We start from the raw sequence: 22,476 nt of genomic DNA, 5'->3' as shown, positions 1-22,476 counted from the left end.
GTATGCCTCCAGAAGGAACATATTACCAGCTTACACACATCTAAGTCCAACTTTGACTTTTTGGTAAGATTTATTTTAACACAAGTCTTGCTGACCGTTACAGGAGCTTCTAGCTAAAACTTCTGTAAGCCAAAAATCTGGGATGTTTTTCTCATGTGTAAGAAATCACTGAGAGTTTGAGCTTCTCGTTGTCCATGAGAACTGAATAATGGAGCTGTTCCCCAGACTGAAAGCCCACCATGTAACTTTGTTGACTGTTTGTTGCTTATAGCAAGGGTTAAGCCAAGAGCATTTCAAATATTTGTTGTCATGACATAGCAGCTAATCCAAGAGGAGAAGCCGTTCAGGGTAAAAGACGTATTAAGCTCTGAGCAAAATAACTACCTTTACTTGCTTTATTGTTTTGCAGAATAAAATCAGCTTTAATTGAAGTCTCTCATGCCTTTTGGCCTTTTTACAGATTTTAATAAATTACAAAGAAAGAGCTTCTGTACTGGATTTATCAATATTCTAAGTTCTGAGTTTAAAAAAAGGTGTCCAGATGTGTCAGCTTCTGATTGATTGTCAGGTTTGTTCTTTCGCTCTAATCTTCTGCAAAAATATTAACAATATATAATATTCTTTTTTTCTGCACTGATATAATTGATTTGTTACTGACATATAAGCTCTTAGCTCAGACTGGTGAGGGATGCTTATTGGAAATCACTGTATTGAACAAGGATAGCATGTGTGGGATATTTTTTTTATTACAGCAGCATCTAGAGGTTTTATCTGAAACTATATCTCCTCTGTTAGACACTGTATGAACACACAGTGAGGGACAGTACCTGCCCTACCTACCCACCACAAAAGAAAGCAAACAACAAAAAAGACCCCAAATCACTAACACCCAAACATGTCACACAAGTGACATGCTCAAATTAATATAAACACATTTTGATGGTGTTCATAAAGAAAAGTAAAATCTTGGAGACAACATTTTGTTTGCAAGAAACACAGAGCCTTTTTTTGAGAAGTATGTTTCCCAGTCAGTCAAAACCAATGCCAAAAGCTGGTTTGGCTGCAGTCTTTCAGACAGGGTTTCTGACTGGCTTACCATCTCCTAATTGCAAGGGCTTGTAAGGTTGCTGTCCCATACCTAGGACTCTCCTCTGAGCTTTTCATTTTGGTGATGGTTTAGTCAACTGTTTTTAGGAAGGGTTCATGCAAATGTTCATGCAAAAAACATCATTCCCTGATTTTAGGATTTGAGTAAGAAACTTGTTCCATTATTGATTGAGACAGCAAGCAGTGACATTTTTGTGGTGCCTATCCAGCTGAAAAATGGGATAGATGTAATCATCTTAAGACACTGAAAAATGAATACAGAGATTAAGGACAACTGGTTCCAAAGAATTCTAACTTAGAGAGGAGAACTGAAATTTAACCTGTGGCAAGAGCTATGGAATTGAGGTCATGGGTGTGAATGAAGGATGACATTCAAGTTTGTCATGTTGTAAGAGTAGCATAGCTGGGTGTTCTGTCTGTGCATGTGCGCACATGCAGTGCGCCTGTGCCAGAAATTTCCTGGTTGGTGCAGGACGCCACCCGGTCATCTTCATAGATGAGACAATAGACTGACCTGAAGCAACAAACCTAGCTGAGCAATGGGGTTGTCTGAACTGGTGGCCTTCCTAACAGCATTTGGCTAACTGGTGCAGGGGCTGCTCTCCAGGTGGGAATCTCAGGCTGTCCTGGAGATCCCACAGGCAGCACCTGCTGGGCTTGTGCTGATTTATACTTTTCTATGTGTCATTTAAGAACCTGGCAATGTCATGGAGACTCTCCAGGTAGTTCCTGCAGCAGAACTGACCAGGTTGCACCTAAGTAAAACACTTGCAAATAGTCCATAGAAACTGTTCCTATATGTGCAGAAATGGTCACATGGTGTAGTCTTTTGTACATAGTTAAGATGGGGGGTGGTATTTTGCACACAGTTTATGTTAATCAGTAGCAATGGATCATGCACATGGTGGATGTCCATGTAGAGCTGTGGGCCAACAGGACTGTAAGAATTCAATAAAACAAGTTTCCCACTGAAGGTGCTGTTGCAAATATCCTTGCAGTAGAGAATTCAGTTGCCATGGAGAAAGCAACCATCATGCTCGAGAGATAAAGATTCCTAAAGGTACTAATAAATCAGTCTTTGTCACTTTTTCTGTGCCCTATGCCTCTGTCCAACAGACTCAAGAGTGGAGTTACAACTCGAGTATCTGCTCCTTTGTTGAAGTTGCAATCAGTATCCACAAACATGCAAAATAAAAATAAGGTAAGACAGCATGGAAATAGAATGTTAAATGGATCAGACCTACATGAACTAAAAGTGTCTGTCTTTCTCTAGGTGTCATTTCCCAAGAGGAGATCACAGTGTATAGTTATAGGTAAAGCAGTACCAGTAGATTCAACTTACCAAAATTCCATTCTGCATAGTCAGAAATAAGATGTTGTTAGTGTAAGTCTTGAATGGCATGCAAGAATAGAGATATTGAGAATTCATACTGTACAGTTACCTGATAGGTCATTATGATGGCATCACATGAACAACCAGGATGATGTTGGTAATCATGTATATGGATGTTATTTGTGCTTGGGGTAATGAAAGGAATTACTTCCCAAAGTAACTTTTAATTTACATAATCAGAAAGAAAACCAAACTTAGTCATTTTACGTGGACCGAATCATTGCTGTTCAATCAGGTACAATAATTGTTCTAATTATGAAATTAATTTGTATTACCTGGATTTGGTTTTCCAGTTTGATATTGTCTTGAACTGAAAAACCTGGAGTAATGAAAATTTAAACACCAGTAAAAATTCATGTTCTGTAGGTTAACAAAGACTAGGCAGTAATACTGGCCATCAAGCTTTGTGTTGATAATAGATGTGCCGGATCCTCAGCTACTATCACGTGTATTCAACAGGGTTATGCCTGTTTCACTGAGAGAGGGTTTGTCCAAAAGTCCTCCAAAATTCATGTCACTAAACAATTTCTGTGTTCACCTTTAGCAACTGTTTAACAAACTGATGAGTTAACTGATGACATTCACACATTTCCTAGAAAGCAGCTCTCTACCAAATTTGCATTGGTCTTGATTATTCATGCATAATATTGATTAAATGTACTTAGATTAAAGCAAAAGTGAAAGAAGCCCTGAGGCAATTTAGTGTTTTACCTAGTTAACCTAGCATCAATTCAGTGTTTATTTTCCATTCAGTTCTTTTTGGACATAGCAGCAATGTGCTTTTACTTGCTCAAAAATTATGTTCCAGATAGATGTGAGGAAGACTTGATTTTTTTTTTTTTAATATGATTTAATAAGTTTGGGGTATACAAGACATGGTTAAAAATTTGTAGAGCAGCATATAACTTCTAACAAGTCAATGTAAAATGAAGCATAAACAGAAAATTAACTATGAAAGTCACAGGCTGACAAAGATCTATTAAATCACTTCAACTATTCTTTTAAAATGTACACAGAAAAAAGCTTACTCTTGAATTATTGGTTTAAGTTGAGTGCCGAGATCTTCACAGTGAAACCATTTTTCAAAGAGGACATTAGTTGATTCTCCAACATAGTATCTGACAAAATAAAAACATTAGTCAATCCTTTATTCACTAACTGATCAGCCAGTTTCAGTCTTTTCAAGAAAATAGCTACTTGATACGTGCAAGAGCATGTTATTCTCAAGCCTGGTGTACTTTATTCTGAAGAATGGTTATTTAGGGACCATTTCTATTTCTCTGACTAGCTGGCTGGTGGGTGGGGTGCTTAATCTTATGTCTAGGGCCGTGTGGTTTTGCTGATCAGCCACAAATAAAGTCATCAAATTCCTTTAGCGAACTTTCTGGATTTAATCCTACAAACTGATCGGTGCTGTAGTCCCTTGGGACCAACAGCTCTCACTTTGGATATAGTTACTGCAAAAATAACTGGCCCCAAATACCATTTTCAGTAACTGCTTCCATGCAGCTATAAGATAAATGCTCATATGTAAGAGAGTAGGCTTGCATGTTGCCCGTGCAACATGGACTGATATGAATACGAGGTGGTTTATGGATTTCTTTGAAAAAAAAAAAAAGGATGGTTGTGAACAGCATAAATCTGGGAAATGTTGTTTAGCTCACCCCTCTGAACAGGAACTTGGTGCTTCCCTTGCATTATATTCTGTTTTAACAAATAAATAAATAGTGCTGAGATCAATAGTTTAAGGTTTCTGTAATCTATGGAATGGCAAATGCAGAATTTACCTACAAATTTAAGAGGCTGCATGACTCGAGGGTGATGCTCCCATACAGTGACTCATATTGTGACTGACTGTAAATAGGTCCTTGTGTCCTTTGAGTTAGTCACCATGTTTGAAGAGGGAAACAAGGCTTATATAATTATACTGTGCATGTATGTGTATTTGTGTATTCATGTCTGTCTAAATAAATATAATCTATAGAAATATTATCCAAAAAAATTCTAAGAGCTCCTTGGTTCCTCAAGTTTTGCAAAAACAGGATAGTCAGAAGACAGTAATGTTATTAATGACTCCAGTATGGAAAAAGCTGTGCTATGAGCATGGATTTTGAACACAGAGAATCTGCAGAGAAGAGAGATGTTACAAATGCCTCATCTGGGAGAAGGCTTTGCACTTGTGAAGGACTTTGCACCTTACTAGGTGTTAAAGAATCCAACCACACAACTAACATCAAACTTGGCTGTTTCTGTACTTGCTTGCCTTAGGATTAAGATTAGCTAGTGCATTTTTCTTATAGTACAAAGCATGCAATCATTACTTAGGCTGAAACACTGGGGCAAGCTACTTATTCTTCACTTATACAATAATCAGCATGCTGAGGGGTCCTATTTGTGACTGAGGCTTGTAGGCATAGGCATGGTAAATAATGGAACATTAATGTAATATTAGACATTGAGTCAGCATACTTCAAAGTTTTTTATGACGTTCTCTTGTACAGTCTGTGCTGCAGGTGGCTGGGAGTGAAAAAATTTGAGAAGATTGGAGGTTCTGGTTGCCGATCCCCATCTCCACCAGGAGCACACAGAGAGACAATGTAGGTTCAGAAGTATGACATGATGGTTCACTTCCAAAACTTCAGGTGTCACCATTCATCGTGATGGTGTGAAAACAAAGGCACTAAATACCTCTAAGTGATTTATTTTGGGGCACCTGATTAGATATTTTCAACTAAGAGTCTGCTTTGTTAATCCAATTATTTTCTCCACCTGCAAACCATGTGGTAGCTTTTAGTTTACTTTGTCCACAAGACCATGACTGTACTGAAATGCAAATCTCTAGATCTACCTGGGATTCCTATAAAGCTATCCAGCATCTCCCTATTCATACCATTCACAGACTTCATGTACAAGGTATGTTATTTTACCTAAAGTTGCCTATAGTTACTTAAGTTCCATCCTTACAAATAAACATTGTTATCTGAATCAGTGGCCAATTGTTTCTAGCTTGAAATGTCTTAATAATGCAAGTGTTCATGATTCACAGACCTGCTATAGAAGGAAAAAAAGGGACAAGTGCATAGATGAACATGTTTTAAATGAACAGGACTTGTCTTTAGCTTGGAATCCAATCAGGTGATTTTTTTTTGAATGGTACTTTTCTTGCCTTTTTTTTTTCTTTAGACATTTTTTGTTTGAATAAAAAGTATGCGCTTCTAGCTCTGTGTATTTGCAATCTTCCTGCTGTGACACTGCCCATGCAATAATTAAAACTGTAGGCAAAAGGACAGTACATTACAGATAGAACTGCTGTTTTAAATCATTATACATTACATGAATAGCTGTACACTCTCTTTGGTCAGTCGTATGCAGTTAATATCAAAACAGCTCTTCTAACATGGCTGACGTTACTGCTGTGTCTTGCCACCTTAGACCTATGAATTCTCTATGACCAAAGGACAAGACAGTTCTGCTCCCACTAGAATGCGAAGTAAAACTCTCATTTGCTTGAAGATGTTGTTCTCATAAGGCAATAAAAGCTAGGCAGAGGTGTGTACAATGTAGAGGGGTTAGTGTTAAGAAAACTGACTTTTGTTTCCAGCTTCTCACACACTTGCCAAGAAGGTCTTCTTCATCTTTCTGTTTTCAGTGCTTACAAAGAAATTAGTGTTGTTTGCCAGAATTGATTAAAAAAAAAATCTTTTTCGATTTGTGTTGTTACAGAAATGACTTTAAAACTTAAGGAGACAGTAGTAGGTGATACATAAGCAAACAGCTATTACCACAATGTGCATTTAAAGACATTTCAATATGTTCCTTGTTGATGCTAAATCCAATGCTAAATGAGATCTCTGTTTATGTGCATATAGATAAATAGATTTATGGATAAAATTAGTATAATATTGCCAGGGCGAATCTGATAAATTATTAGGAAAGTAAAACACAGTATAGTAATGACATGAGAAATTAGTTTATATTACAAATACTATAAGAATAGCCAACAGTTTATACTTCACCTGAGCCCATCAATTTCTGTCTTTAATCTTTCCCTCTCAATCACAAGACCTACAGTGTCTGCGTATCTCTGAGGAGAATGAGGTATCCTAGCAGGTAGGAGGAACATCTGTTCAAAGAAATGGGAAAGCATCAGTGTCAGAAGTCTTTGTTCTCTGTGTTGTCCTTCCCATCCCACAGTCTGCAAAGCTCACTAAGCTCCTTTGCAGCTCTACCCACTTGGGTACCCACAGCCCGGCAGATGCTGTTTCTTGCTTTCTCAGTGGATGATGACCATCGACTCAGGGAGTGGCATCGCCTTTATGGCAGTCAGGTGCTCTCCTCCTGCTTTGATTCTCATTGCTAGACACAACTGAAATGAAAGTCTAACCACTTAACTCATCTGGAATTTATAAATTTACTGAGTTGCAGAAATGGAAATGAAAAGCAAGTTTGTTGTCAGCTCCAGAAGATGTCTAATCATCCACATGTATGATCCGCTTGAATTCACATGGGAGGTTCCATGTTATGCAGGGGAATAAGAATTCATCTCAGTATATTCCTGACTATCTGAATGCGTATCCTGAATTCCCAGAGAGATTTTTATCTGTTATCTGTTATTGAAATCACTTAGAAAGTTAGCTTCTCTAAGGAAAAACAACTGAGTGCAGCTGGATGCATTTTGTCTAGAAATTGCTCTTTTAAAATTGTTATCATATTGTGATGGTTGCAAAGGCTAGCTGCAAGGACTACAAAGGCTGAAAATAGCTCAATCTCTTAACTTTCTAAGTTCTTGGCCACTCACTGAATGGTGTGCTTGGGTGGGTGGGCAGTATGAACTTGACAGTGTGTAAATAAATCTGATCCACTTGAATTCACATGGGAGGTTCCATGTTTTGCAGGGGAATAAGAATTCCTCTCAGTATATTTCTGACTATCTGAATGCGTATCCTGAATTCCCAGAGAGATTTTTATCTGTTATTGAAATAATGAAATGTTGAACACAGTGTATTGTAGTTTGCTGTTAATTAAATGGAATTCGCTATACTCCATTCAAGATTATTTTTTATCCTGATGCCATCTCTTGCGCAGCAGGGATAAATTGATTTTTAAATACTTCATAAAATATCCATTTAATATATTTATACACAGCAATAACAGAAAAACACTGGTTTACCTCCCCTTCTCGAATGATGACGTCTTTTTGTTTCCCATTTTCAATTATTTTTAAACACATATCTCCTTTAACCTGGTAAAAAAGCTGAAGGAATATGAAAATAACATTAAATCAATCTGGTACTTCATATTCTGTATATAAAGAACACAGGTACAAATATATTCATTCTGTAATTGCAAATATTTACAGATTTTTTCTAACAATAATAATAGACTTCCAACCTTTTGACAGTGTTACTAAATACATTTATTTCTGTTACCTTACAAACATTTGACAATCTAAGGAGGTCTGTAACTGCTTATAGAGCTGTTCTGTGAACGAAGTGGAATTCCACTGGCTGTCTTTACTCCTGGGAATTACTCTTTGTAGGACTGGGAAATTACGGTTCAGATATCCGTTAATTACACTGTATATAGCTTAATTTCAGATGTAGAGGGTCTTCACTATTACAGTCAGTCAAATGTCACTTTTCCAAATAAGTTCCAAATATGTATGCATAGGTTTTTGGGTGTGTTTTTTCATTTTTAATGGAGATTTCTCATATGGGAATAATTGCACATTTGGAAGCTGTTCTGCTTAATTCTGTGGATACCCTTGAAGCCCAGCAACAGCTGCTCCTCTTCCTACTGTGCATGTAAAAGGATTACATTTGGAGCACGTGTAAGGACAGAACCACTGAATCCATAATTCTGTCTTCAGTGACCTTTCCACAGTTCTGGTTTCACAGTAGCTTTGTGGGGGCTCTGAGGTGCTCAGAACGAGCCTGATGTTTCACGGCAGGACTGTGCTATGATCTGTAAGGACGTCTGTCTTTGACCGGGAATAATGGGCACATTTTTCCTTGTTTTATGTAATACAGAGCAATAACACTTGAAAAAGTCAACTTTATCTTTCTGTCACTCTCTACCAAGCTTCTATATGCTTTCCATGTTCTGTTTGCCATGTCTAGTAACCAGATTAATTCATATAGTTGCTAGTGCAGCTGAAATAGTCTGAAACCTGATTAAAAGTTAGACCTATAAGGAAAAACATTTTATTTATAGTAACTCACTACTATTTTTAGCAAAATCAAAAATACATAGGAGAAAGAAGAAGCCACCAAAGTATATAAGATCTCCGAACTAAGCCTCTTCCAACATTAGAAAAGCTTAATCAACTTTTTTTGAATCAGGATTATTTCCAGAACAGTTTTGAACTATTAATACATACTCCTGAGAATTCAAGAAACACCTTTATGCACATAAGAAAGAATAAACATGCTGCCGAAGGAATGAAACAGTAGAGAGAACTGAAGATGTATGGGAAAAGAGCTCATGCTGAGAGCTCTTACATGAGTGAAAAGTTCACCTTGTGCCAGGGACATCACCACGGATAGATTATAACTCTTGTCTAGATGGCCACAGTGCCAGACTACTTATCCTCCTCGCACTCCATTTCCCCATGCTCTTTTCCTGTCATTTTCTTTGGTGTTACTGAATGACTGTATAAAATGCTATAGTAGCCCTCATTACAGAGCACATCAGGCAAGGCTAATGCTCATTGTACAACATAAAATGATTTGAGTGGGGAAATTATCTCTGCCTCATTTCAAAAAAAAGACTCATCTAAGACCACAAGATCCTGATGAATTATCAAACAGGCCATTGGTGATATGGCACTGGTAATGCTGAAACTGAAAGATCCTTTTTGAGATGTTGAGCTTTGGAGTGTTACCTTCCCTATAACTACTGAGGGAGCTATGACTGAACACATGCACAGGACATGCAGATGAGGGAAATGACAACAGAGACAGAGGTTTTTTCTGCTTGTGATCATGAAGCTAAGCAAGTTTTCTGATGATGTAAGACTGGAGAGGGGAAAGGGACCATCCAGTTTAGTAGTCAAGCATCACAGTCATCACAGGAAAGATTCTGAACACTAAATTTTGAATGAAAAGAATTGTTTTGCAATGGGAAAGGAGGAATGAGGTGGTCTACACATTGTCAGTGTTTTTCTGACTGAATTTAAATAGTACCTTTCACTGTAAATTCGGGTCTGTTCTTCAAAACTTTTTTTGGAAAAATGTCTGAGTGCTTCAGTCATCCATGAATCATCTGATATAACTGATTGATACAAGTGGCAGTTATTACTGAATCTCCTGTTGTGCTTATATATACCCTGAACTTTTATCGAGCAAACTGTCAACTGTTTAATATCTCAGTAAGTTACAGTCCACATCCATTTCACAGGACAGTTTGGCAACACAGTATTGTACTGTCTTTTTGCTGAAATGGTATTTTTTTTCTAAATGCTGACTGAGCTTTGCCTTCTGGGCAAATCTAACCCTTTACTGAGTATCTCCTGGAAAATTCAAGGCCTAAGTAAGGAAGTACCTGTGTGTGTGTGGGGGTGTGCACACATGCATATGTGTATGGAGGTATATACACAAGTACTTAAGTATATATATAGAGATAGTAAGACAGTAGAGTTCATGCCACGTGAAAATATAAGCTTTCCCTGTTTTCACTGGGATAATCTGGTATCCATTCTCCACAGTAGTACTGAAAACTGAGGAAATGTGCAACTTTTTTACTCTATTAGAATCTAATTACTGACAAGGTCTCTTGTTACATGTAATATTTCGTCGCAGAAAAGTCTAGATTTATACATTGCTACTATGTAATGGGTCAAAATCAGACATGGATTTGTCTTTCTGGGTAAAAAATGTGGCTCAAGGAAGAAACTAAGGTTGTTCACAAGTCTTTTTATCTCTTTTGATACTAAATGTGTTTATTTGCTTATTATATTTACACCTTCCCCTTTCCTTTCTTTCATTTTTCCAGACTTCTGTCTTGTTTAGCTTTCCCTCTTACCATGCAGCATCTTCTCATTGCAATTACACTAAAATACCTCTTATTAATTCTCACCTTACCTCTAGAAGTTATGAGCCACCTAGGAGTCATTCTTTACCTTAAGCATAACATTGCTCAATGTGATCACTAAAACTGCAGCTATACTTACAAAAACAAAACTGAAAGCCTCTTAAGATTGAGAGTTTATTTACTTATTATTCCTTAGTCTGCTTCACCTTTTTTGATCATGCTTCAGACCTGATGGTATGATGTTAAACTGCAGTGAAAGGCAGCATGACCAGTGCTGAGTCACTGTAAATCTGTAAAGAGGTATTTCACTCAATTATGCAGACTCATAAAATTAATTATGCAGGCATTTCTGGAGACAATAGGTGGAGATGGAGAGAGGTGGGAGTTCACTGTTCCTTTCAGTGGAAGCATCACTGAAGCTGCTTATCTTGATAGGAATTAATTCCAACACAGTAGTAGAAAGTGTGGATCCTGCCTTAAAAGGGGCAGTATCATTCTCACAGTATTAACGTGGTGAGAATTATATTTCTCCTTCATCCAGGTATGCATATCCTAGCAGAGTAAAGAAGGAAGCATGTAGTAGTGTAGGAACACAGTATTTCTAATTGGTCTGCATAGGCCAATAAGAAACAAGTCTATTTTCTTTTATGTACAGCAATTCATGTAATTAAATTTAGATCCACCTTTGATATCAAACTGTGACTAGATGTCGGAGCCCAGAGCTCTGTGAGGGCTTTTGTAGCTGAGAGCTTATTCACAGACCTCTGCAGATACCTGCAATTTGCAGTGTACTTTGAGTACTGACTGCTTCTGAAAGTGAAATTTGGGATTACTCAACCACTTCTAGGATTAGGCTCCGACTTGCCATATCTGGGCTTGTATTGCTTGTCAGATTGCTAAGTACAAAATTAATTTGGAGACCAAATTGAATTCTGATGTGGGAGTAGAGCCTGGGTGTTCTCCAGACTCCAGTGGTGACTGATCTATTTGAGCACAGAAAAACAATTTTCTCCCTCTCTCATCACAAGATTTTTTTCAGCCATCAGAAGTCTGGAAGGCAAAGAGATGACAAAGGTAGACAAAAGTATGTCGTGGGGATTTGGTGTTTGGTTTTTGTTTTGTTTTGGTGTGGGGTTTTTGTTTGGTTGTTTTTTTGTTTTGGTTGGGTTTTTTTTCCTCTGCTCATTTACATCATCTATGAAACCAGAATAGTAGCCAAAACTCACCCCAACAATTTTATGCAACAGACTTATTTCTGAAGACACAATCTTTCTGATGCAAAAGGATCATCGCTCTCCTTACTTTATCATAGGAGCTTTGCTTCTTATTAAAATATTCAGAAAGTTTTCACCAGATAAGTGTGTGGGGGGGGTAAAATTCAAAGAAGCAAGAAGGTTTCTCTTGCTTTGCTGTGACTCATGTTCTCAAATAAATTGGGAGATAAGCACTACAAAGCTACCTACTGGAATGCTCACCTTGCCCCTCTTTTTCCTCCTTCTTGGGTGTCCAGTATCCCTATACAATGCAAAGTGAGAATTGAATAATAGAATCATAGAATCACAGAATGGTTTGGGTTGGAAGTGACCTTAAAGACCATCTAGTTCCAACCCCTCTGCCATGGGCAGGGACACCTTCCACTAGACCAGGTTGCTCAAAGCCTCATCCAGCCTGGCCTTGAAGACAGCCAGGGATGGGGCATCCACAGCTTCTCTGGGCAACCTGTTCCAGTGCTTCACCACCTTCTCTGGGAAGAATTTCTTCCTGATATCTGATCTAAACCTCCCCACTTTCAATTTAAACCTGTTACCCCTTGTCCTGTCACTACAGGCCCTTGTAAAAAGGCCCCCCCAGCTTCCTTGTAGCCCCTTCAGGTACTGGAAGGCTGCAATAAGGTCTCCCCGGAGCCTTCTCTTCTCCAGGCTGAACAAGCCCAACTCTCTCAGCCTGTCCCGATAGCAGAGGTGCTCCAGCCCTCTGAGCATCTTCGTGGCCTCCTCTGGACTCCCTCCAACCGGTCAATATCGTTCTTATATTGAGGGCTCCAGAGCTGGAATTGAGCTGCTAGGGAAGAGTTCTCAGAAGCATGCTGACTAGAGAGAAGCACACATTAGAAGGAAGGGGTCAGGCTTCATTTAAGCAGGTAATTTGCCAAAAACTGGAGTCAGGTCTTACTTGAGGAGTGTGTGTGTGAGGGGGAGAAAAAGAGAAATCAAAACTCAGGTTAGAAAACTCAGATGAGCTGTGGTGTATGTGACCTCAAATCTCTATCTTGTTTCAGAGCAAGACATTATTAAATCTTAATCAGACCACGTAAGTATGCCAGAAGCAGCTGAAGAGATTGTCCAAGATGATCACAGGAGAGGGAATTTCTGTTCTGAGAGGCCTCTTTAGAGCTGCAGTGTAAGGGCTGCGATCTGTGGGCCTGCATCAGTACTTAGGAGGCTGTATCCATAGGAAACAACCTAGATGCTGAAAGCAGAAACTTAGGGTAAAATGCACACAGTGCAGTGGGAAGCAGGGCTTTTAAACTCAAGCGGAATGTTGTGCCAATGCAAATGTGTTGCAGGTGGTAGATGAAAGGCTGATTTGGATTGCTCTGCATGGAACTGCACTGTTTTATGTAGACTCAACATCAGAATATAATTGTTAAGAAATCGAAGTCAGCTAGTTGAGATTCATCGTTTTTAAGTGGTGGACTGATGTGAATAAAGAAACGAGCCTAACTACTTTTGTGATCCTAGATTTAGATGTTAGCATATCTCTCTTTTCCGCCAAAGCAGCCCACGCGATGCAGTACGCAAAATCTGAAATTCTTTTACTATAGCTAAGCTTCGTTATGAACATAGTGTTTATCTGTCATTAACTTCATCCAAAATATACAGTCCCCTTCAGTTTTCAATTATTTTATTTCTTGGGAAGTTATATTATGAATTTATAAGATAAAATTAAAATATTTTTTCCTCGGTCTGGCTTTGCAATTAAGTAAAAATGCAGTAAATACAGCATGAAGTCTGTGAGCTGCGTAAGTGCCGAAAGTCTTCTTGTCACAAATGCTACTGTATGCTGAAAAGTTCAAGAGACAAAGGCATGTCGAAGGCTGTTCCCTGGTACCTGAAATATACCTTTTACCCCATAGCCATGAGGGGTTGAGCGTCATGTCAGGGCCACCACAGAAGCTTTCAGTGAGCTCACAAGAATTGTAGTCACTAGTCCATCTAATCGAAAGCTCTCTTGATGAGTGAGGTACATTGGAATAATGACTCATATGAAAACCTCACAAAACCAGCCCTATGATGCAAACACTTTCTTTTTAGTGTGTATTAAGAAAGTTTTTTCTCTATAGATATATAAGTACTTTCTCACAGCAAGGGGTTTTTTTTGCCATGTTTCAAGAGATGATGCATTTCCCAAAGCAATTCAGTTTCATTTTGAGAATGACTCTGATTTAGAGGCAGAGAACATCTGAGTAGATGTGTTTGACTTCATCTCTCTTCTGACGGGGAAGGGAGCAAGGGGAACTTAACATTTACAAGTAGGAAAAAGAATTAATATGACATAGTGGTCAAGTCAAGCCAAAGAATGTGAATGGTTTATCTCTTGTAAGGTGCAGCTGGATCTGGCTTCTTATAAAACCTGTCGAATGGAAAACAATGTTTTGAGTATGAGGCAGTACTTCTGTGCAGAAGGATGGCAAATAAGTAGTGTGCAGAAAGTTAAGAAGGAAGTGAGGTAGTACAGAGAAAATTAAGAAGGAAGAAAGTGTCGAGTTACATATTTAGGAAACTCCTGCATGCTGAGAGGAAGAAAAACATTGTGAGACTGTAAAACAGATCTGCTGTTTTAGCCTAAACAAATGTTCAGTTGTCAAGAGACAACCCTAAAAGGCTTTGAAGAGAGTCCAAATGAAGCCTCCAGCTTTTCTCATAATTAGCCAGTCACAACTGATCTTCCCAGTACACCTGCACATTAATGGAGAACAGCTCAGGAGCAGGAGGATACTCCTGAGCCCTCATCTCTGCATGTGAACCCCTTGCTGCTGCAAGCTGCAGACCATCAAACACAACCTGTGCCGCAGGACACACTATGAGCTGTGTGATAATAGGCATAAAATAATGAGTGAACAGACAAAAACGCTTCTAAATTTAACTTTCTTTTCAAAACCAACACTGTTTGCTATCAGACTAATACTAGTAGAATAGCATCACCTAAATTTGCTAAAGGTTTTGTGGGTTCTTGCATTGATGATTTGGCCTGTTAACAGTATGCCTATATAGTTTGTCTTCCAAATTACCACTCAGAACTATAAATGACCTTTTGCCTGCCAAAATAATGAGCTGAACATGGTTCTGAATGTTTTTTCTTTAATCCCATGTCTGATTTAGGAACATGTCCTTTTACTAGGATACTCTCTGCCTCACAAGTCTTCTCTAATGAAAAACATGGATCTAAAGGCTTAATTAGATCACAGGAAGGTGCAAATGTGCCTGATAAAGAGCTATGGTAAAATGCAATGTATGACTATATGGTACCTCCATAAAAGCAGATAAAATTGGTCCATAAGTTAAACTGATACGGAACTGGTAATGCTTCGGATGTGCATGTTGCCAATTTTCCTATCTGACAGGAATTTTATGTTTCTGGTTTTGGTTGCTGAGTAATTGTGGGAAATTAGCTCCGTAAATGAGGATGTATTGATACCTAAGAAAACCTTGTATCCAGATGAATTAGCATTAATATACTATACTGTGACATACTGATATAAATTATGCCTTTATATACTGCTGGAAAATCATATAATGGGTTTAGGGTTATTAAAGGTGGGCCAAATTCTTTTCAAGCTGGGAACATCTTGCAAAATGATTTAAAAAAATAAGGTAAATTATATTAAACTTACTTACTTTCATTTAAGGGATGTGGAGAAGGAGATAAATTTAAAAAACAAAACAAAACCAGTACAGGAATGGGATGGGGACCAAGGATAATCTGGTATGAACTGGGATATACAGGGATCCTTTCCAGTCCAAGCAACCTGCTGGCATGGCCCTGGGTGTTGCCAGAGTTCCCCCTGCGCAGTTGATGAGAAGGGACGTAACGGACTCTGTTGGGTAACCCGGTACGTGACCTCCATGCCTGTGCCCACGGGTGGGCCGTGAGGCTGTGGTGGCAATCCAAAGCAGGCAGGAGTCAGATGGCAGTAAGGCAGCATGATTATAATGACTACAAACGCCTGCAAGGCACAGCTACAACAGAAAAGTAACGAAGGCTGTTGTGAAATGGTTGGGTTGGTTTTGTGAGAATTGATTCAGTGACAAGTGAACACAAATTTTTGTGTCTTTTTAAAAGGATTTATTGATCTTGTCTCACTTCCGCCTTGAACTACGTAGATGCTTAGGCTTGGCTTTCCAAAGGTACTTAAAATTAGGTAGCCACATTTTATTGGAATTACATGAAATTACATTACTCCTCTGGAAAGCAAGAAAAATTGTCTTCCATCCTGAAATCCTTACTGCCAGGCCTCTAGTGTCCCCTTTTTCCTTCAGGTTCCTTCAGAGCCAGTTGTGATACCTCTGACTCAGAGGAGTCCTCAGGCCAAGCGGGCGATTCCATGAAAAAGGCAGTAAACAAAGTAGGTGTAAATTGTTACCATTTTCATAGGTTTCTACTCCTTCAGCCTATGTTCTGCATTTGGCACAATAGCTACTCACAACTAAGCAGTGGGACAGCTTTCTTTTGATACATAAGTTGTGCAGCTGAGGGGAAATATTTAGAGACTATTTTTTAACCAGCCAAACCTGAATGAAAGCTGAAAATGCAGGTATTTTTCAGAGTCCAGAAAAAATATAATTTCAAGCCAATCAAAATACTTAATTTTGATTTTTGAATTTCAAAGTTACTTTTTAAATATAGATTGATCCTTTGCTACAAAATAACACTTCAAAAATATTGTTACCTTTCCAAAGTTTTGTTCCAAAATGTTGAAGCGTGACATTTTGGTGTGTCAGAACACTTTCTCTATTTTCCTGTTGGAAATGAATTATAGCAAAACAGATCTGATCTCATGTGCTTGTTTCAAAGGAAATGCACAGATGGTGTATGATTCTGTTTAAGTCTTTGAATAGATCTAATAAATACAACATCACTAGCCTGGCATTGCTAATCTGTAGCTGTAGCTTCAAAAGTAGCTGCTTTTTAATCATTATAGATCAATTAAATCAGAAAAATATAAACAACCTATAAGTTACCTCTTCTCCTTCTTCAATATGATAATCCTTCCTTTCATTTGGCCCTCCAACAAACATCACATTCAATTGATAGAAATGCCTAAAAAAAGAGAAAATGACATTTTAAAGCTACCTCCACTCAGTCTTTACTTCATATGTGTGTACTTTAATTCTTTGAGGACAGTGAGTCAACGACACAATACTCAGTGTCAAGCAACATCTAGAATGAGAACTCTAAAGACCTTGTCTGCATCTCTCTGCTCTGCCACTGTCCTTCTGGGTGACCTGGGGCCATCTACCTCCCTCCTGGTGTTTCCGTACCTCCAGCTATGAAAAGGGGACAATGGTAGTTGCCAGCTGTGGAAAGAGATTTGAACTGTAAAGATAAAGTAAGAGGAATGACAGGAAAATGTCTTTTCAGTGTGAGCTGATTAGATTAGGATTCTGTAGAGGTAAAACACCTTTTAAGGTTAATAAAGGTAAAAACATACCTTTTTTTTTCTCATTGGTAGAATTACTAGAGATAGTGACAGTAGGAATTATCAGCTAATTTATCTGGTATTTATACTGGTTTTGCAAAGGTGGAACAACATTACAAATGGTTGATTCAGAAAAGGTGATTCAGGCCCTTTATCTTAACTCTGCCCCTTTTACAGAGCCCCAGTGAGCACTTCTGCCATAAATACTAGGTATCATCCCAATTATCTATCAGTCCATTTACACTAGTAAAGAGGTAAGGTAGCAGGTTTTCATTTGCCAAAAACCCCTGTAAATCAAGCCTGTTAGCTGTGATTCAATATTTGGCCTTGAGCTATTTTTTGGCATGGGAACTGGGGGGTGTTTCTTCTCAGTGAGAACATTCTGGGCAACACTTGGGCTAACAGGAGATTGTAGTAGTAACACAGAACCAGTAGAGCCACGCTCCTCTTCAACACAGGGAAGAACAATGTGTCTCTGTCAGCATCTCATACGCCTTAATTGAGAGAAGCTATTCTGAACTGCTGAACACATATATTTGATCTGCTACTATTAATCATTTTTGCCTCAAAGTATTTAAATGATAATGAAAAACACAGTAGGGATTAATAAAGCAGAAATAACAAGCAACAGTGACAAATTCCTTGGTCAAATAAAAGTCTAAAGAATTAAATTAAATTACAATTCTTAAATTGACTATTTTCACCATAGGAAGCTGTATACATTATAGCAATTGGCTTCATGCCCAAAAATAAGGAACTGAAATCAGAACTGTTTGTACCATGCAGATTTAATGTTCGTTTTCAGGAACGCACTGTAGTATTTCTGCATTAGTGAAGCCTTCTGCTAAAGAAGGGCAGGAAGATCAAAACAGTAACAACACAGCTAATAATTAATGAAACAAATTAAAATCAGCCCTGGAGAATAAAATAAGAGAAAGACAATTTATGGGTATCTTGTAACCTACTTCTAAGATGAGTGAACTTTTTATAGAAACCCATATAATTTCCTTATTAGTTCAATAACTAAAAGTGAAAATACTATTCTAAAAAGCATTGATGTTTAACTTTTTGTTCAGCAAAAATACCATTAATTCTGTTATCCTATGGATTTAGCTGAGTTTTACATAATAAACAGGCAACCATGAGATAATCGTTCCTATCGCTAACAATTCTATAATGACACCATCAAAAATTTCCAGCTACCAAATACAAGCAGGAACTTCAGTACATTTGTCCATATTGCTAACTAAAGTTGTCTGGTTAATATAGTTGCATTAAGTTAAGAAGAAAAATCGTAAGGAAGGCAAGCAGTTTTAATTAAGACTGCCAAAATGCACTTAGAGTATCATAAAGGTTTAAGGGGTCTGAAAATTACTTGATTGCACTATTTTTAGAATTATGTGCTAATCAATGGCCTCTTAAGTTTTACATTCTCTTAGAAGTTTCTTCTTAATCACATAAAGAAAATGGTACCAGCAGGCAACCTTTAAAAAAGTCTCAAGACCATGAAGCATCAGATAGTCCATGATGACAGTTTGGCCTCTTTATGGTCAGTGTCATATTCTGAACTCAAAGAAGAGCTTTAGAAGTGCCTTAGCTACACTGTGAATATCAGGTATGTCAAGGGTTCTGATTTTGCACTAGTTGCTCATTGTTGAGGTTAAAAACCATTTAAATTTGCAAGATAGTGTCATTAAAATGCATCTAATTAAACTGAACCTCTGACATCGTAACCTTTTCTTGAGTCTGGTAAAACTCTAAACAGGTGGTGATTCAGTAATCGAGGATTTGTTTTGAAATCCCAAGTATGTATTTAAAATTGGTGATCCTCTCAAGTGTACGGAACAAAGCTGAGTAAAAGCTTGAAAGACATAATAAATTTAGACACCAAAAATCCTACTGGCTTGCTGTGAGACCTAGATTTTAACATTAATTCTCTCTCGAAACACAGGATACTTAAATGTTTTGAACTGGTTGCCTTCCTCTCATGTAGAAGACAGTGAAAAGATTACCTTATTCATCTCAGCACATAAAGGATCAAAGCCTTTGGAAAAATGTTGGCAATGTATTAGTCACTTCTTGGATAATTGCCTAAAACCTTTTTGGAAAATCCTGGAAACATTTAGATAGCACCAGGAGCAGGTGGTGAGGGACTCAGAATCCATATAGTAGATGGCTTTCCTCTCTTTCACAGGCTGAAGCTGTGCTGGAAAAATTGATTAGTTTTTCTTTTTAATCCATGTAATTTTTACGCCCCAAAAAAAAAAAATAATCTTCCTTGTTTTAGTGTAGCTTCTTGCAAGATTTATGGGGAAGATTTGTCAACACTGAGTACTTAGGGATCTATGTGACTGACTGACCGCTGATAGATGTCATGTTCCAGAGTTAACTCCAAGATTACACAGAACTGCTGGTAGGGGATGCAGAACAGTGGCATCATGAAATAAAAGTTCATCTTCCTGATGAAGAAAGAAAACCCTGAATATTCCACATACTGTAAAATACTGAAATTTTACTACCATCATTGGAAAGCTTTAGAAAAGCCTATGCTTTACAAAACGCTGCCTAAGTTCATTTGGAAAATGAAAGAAATGAAGACACTTTCATTGTCCTCTCCCACCATGAAAATACTGTAGTCATTCCAGTTTCATAATTTCTCAGTTAAGCATAAAACTGTAGTTTCAACACAGTCATCTGAGTTAAGAAGTGCCCTTCACCTGTTTTTTGTCTTGCAACCATTACTTTGAAAAGTAACCCTTGAACCTGTGAATGGAAATTGATATCACTGCTACAGAACTGCCCATTCAGATTTTGATTAGAGGTAGCGCTTCAGGGTAGGGCAAGAGGCATGTTCTTTGGTGCTTTTTGTAATAATTAAAGTTGCAAAGCAAGATTTAAAAAAAAAAATCAAAGCAAGAAAAAATGGTTTTTATTTCTAAAACCCAGGTTGATATATCCCTATTTGCAGAGAATCCTTTCTTATGAAAGCCTTCTATAGAGTGTTGGACAAAACATACTGTCCCAACTTCACTGACAAAAGAAAACCTTGCTAATGCTGTGACTAGAAGGTGTCACATGTTGGACCATTTACAGTGGGATTTGCTCATGAGTTTTGACACTGGGAATACGCATGCTATACAACTGCATAATGCCCACAGTTCTATATTAGCTGTGTCATTCAGAAGGCGGTTCGTAGCTCTAAGGTGCCAGTCAGTGCTCTGAAATGCTCACTCTACAGCCTCCCACTGAACAGAGTCCTACTCTGCCTTGGCAGCTCTGGAAATGCCCTGGAAACCTGCTCCTCCAGTGCCCCTGCCCTTCTTTTCTCCTTATTGTGCAGTGTTATGTCCCACTGGGTTTGATCGCTCCTGTAGTTTTGGCTCGTCTGCAATGCTGGAATGACTCTCAGCAGCTCCAGCAGCCGTTTCAGGTTGTAATTTGGGTAGCACTAATCTCTTAGCTAAACCTTATTGTTTGAGGATGTGATGCCATCTCCTCTGATTTCTACAAATCTATTGCCACAGGGCCTGACACAAATTCCCTAAACTCAAACTGCTTGTAAGAGACTTTGAGGCAAGTATTTTGCATTCACGTTGATCTTCACAGCTTCTGCAGTTACTGCAAAACAGATTTCAATCACTTTCTGTTCTTCGAATCAGCACTCTGACCGCAGTCTGAGAGGAACTACAGTTGCTTACTAATCTTTAATATGTACGCATTTTAGCAGCTTCCTCTTATAGCTAAGAACATTTGTATATCTAAGAACTAAGTAAAATTTTAAAAAATCTCCATTTACTTACATAAGCTTATTGCACACAGGTGGCAAAAAAGTAGCTTTGTTTTCTTCTATCCATTTTCTTACATTTACAAGAAGCTCCATGGTATGAAACTTCTGACGGAGATGTCAGAGTTTGCACAATGCTCTCTCTGTAGCAAATCGTGTGTGACCACCCCCAGAGCTCAGGGGATTGGTTGGTAGAAGAGGTGTCTTCAGGCTTGAGTGTCAAAGGGGACAGTCCATCAGTCAAAGGTTACTTCGTGAAGAGCACAGTGCTCCAGCAGCTTAGCTAATAATTGACTAGTGGTTTTAAAATACATATTTTCATCAGAGACTCATTCTGACCACAGGAGGTTTCTTAATTCCCTTTACTGCATCAACTGGAGTGTGTGTGTTACCTTATCACAGAAATTGCCTTGTTACATAGACAAACTGATAGGAAAATGAGCAAGATTTGGGCATCCACACCGTTCAAGTCTAGTAGAGAAACAGGTTTCATAGCTAAATGCAAGTCGAGAGCAGTTGCTCAAAATTCAGTTACATATAATGTATAAAAAGTACTTCTAGACATGCATAATTACATATATAGGTGTTTCAGGCTTGATAATAGAGCCCCCATTTCATTTCCTTACATCCCCTAAACCTTCTCAGGCTGATTTCTTTTTTTGGGGGGTGGGAGGGTTGGGGGAGAGGGAAATATATGGATTTCTGCCACATAACAAAATGCTTCTTACATTTGTAAACCAAAAGCAGAAGTCCACAAATGCTCGTTTTAATTTGGCCACTCTTTGGCAATGTTGTAGCAGGGCTTGTTGGAGAACTGACTGTGGTTCTGTGATGCCCTCTAGGAAAGTACAGCATATTCTCATCACATTATCAGGCAAACGAGAAACTGAGAACTACCAGGCATTCCAGAACTGTATTGGTCTTTATTCTCTCACTAGTTTCTATTCAATGTCTACATAGTTCCTACAGGATTGTTCACACTTGTGCTGGTTTTAGTCAGGAAAGAGGTAACTTTGTTCGCAGTGGCTGGAATGAAGCTAGGTTTCTGGATTCACCTGGAGAAAAATACTGATAAGGTGTCCTTTTAGTTGGTGTTGGGAAGTGCTTGCACCAAATTCAAGCTTCTGATACTGCAGCTGTGTTCCTAACTTTCTCACTACAAGCAATGTTGGGAGGGATACACAGTTCAGACAGCCAAACCAGACTGACCAAAAGGGTATTTCATTCCATAGCATGTCATGCTCAGTAAATAAGCGGGGAGTGGGCTGGGGGGCCATTACTATTTCACTAGCTCTTGTGTGAACTCTTTTGCTCCTTAACTCTTTTGCTCTTTAACTTATTTCTCTGCTTGCTTGTTCGTTTGTGAATTGGGGGGTCAGTTGGCTTTCCAGGTTGTGCTGTCACTGATGGGGTTCACTTGCAGTCTGCTGAAATCACTCTCGGACTGTGGCTCTTGGGCTG

At 38.4% G+C, this 22,476-nt stretch overlaps 1 protein-coding gene across 1 annotated transcript; it reads right to left on the bottom strand.

The window, feature by feature from the left end:
* Nucleotides 1-2,775: 2,775 nt before the first annotated feature.
* HAAO (3-hydroxyanthranilate 3,4-dioxygenase) lies at nt 2,776-21,111 on the bottom strand (the record flags this gene model as incomplete). Its single annotated transcript, XM_010157017.1, has 6 exons — nt 21,032-21,111; nt 16,774-16,852; nt 7,671-7,754; nt 6,517-6,623; nt 3,529-3,618; nt 2,776-2,819 (listed from the first exon to the last, which is right to left on the bottom strand). Coding segments are annotated over exons 1-6 (484 nt in total), but the record flags the coding sequence as incomplete, so codon positions are not given.
* Nucleotides 21,112-22,476: the final 1,365 nt, after the last annotated feature.

This window comes from Eurypyga helias, unplaced genomic scaffold, assembly GCF_000690775.1.
Source record: "Eurypyga helias isolate BGI_N326 unplaced genomic scaffold, ASM69077v1 scaffold9708, whole genome shotgun sequence".
In the NCBI taxonomy this organism is placed as follows: domain Eukaryota; kingdom Metazoa; phylum Chordata; class Aves; order Eurypygiformes; family Eurypygidae; genus Eurypyga; species Eurypyga helias.
Note: the sequence above shows the minus strand (reverse complement) of the source record. Positions and strands in the feature narration are given on the sequence as shown.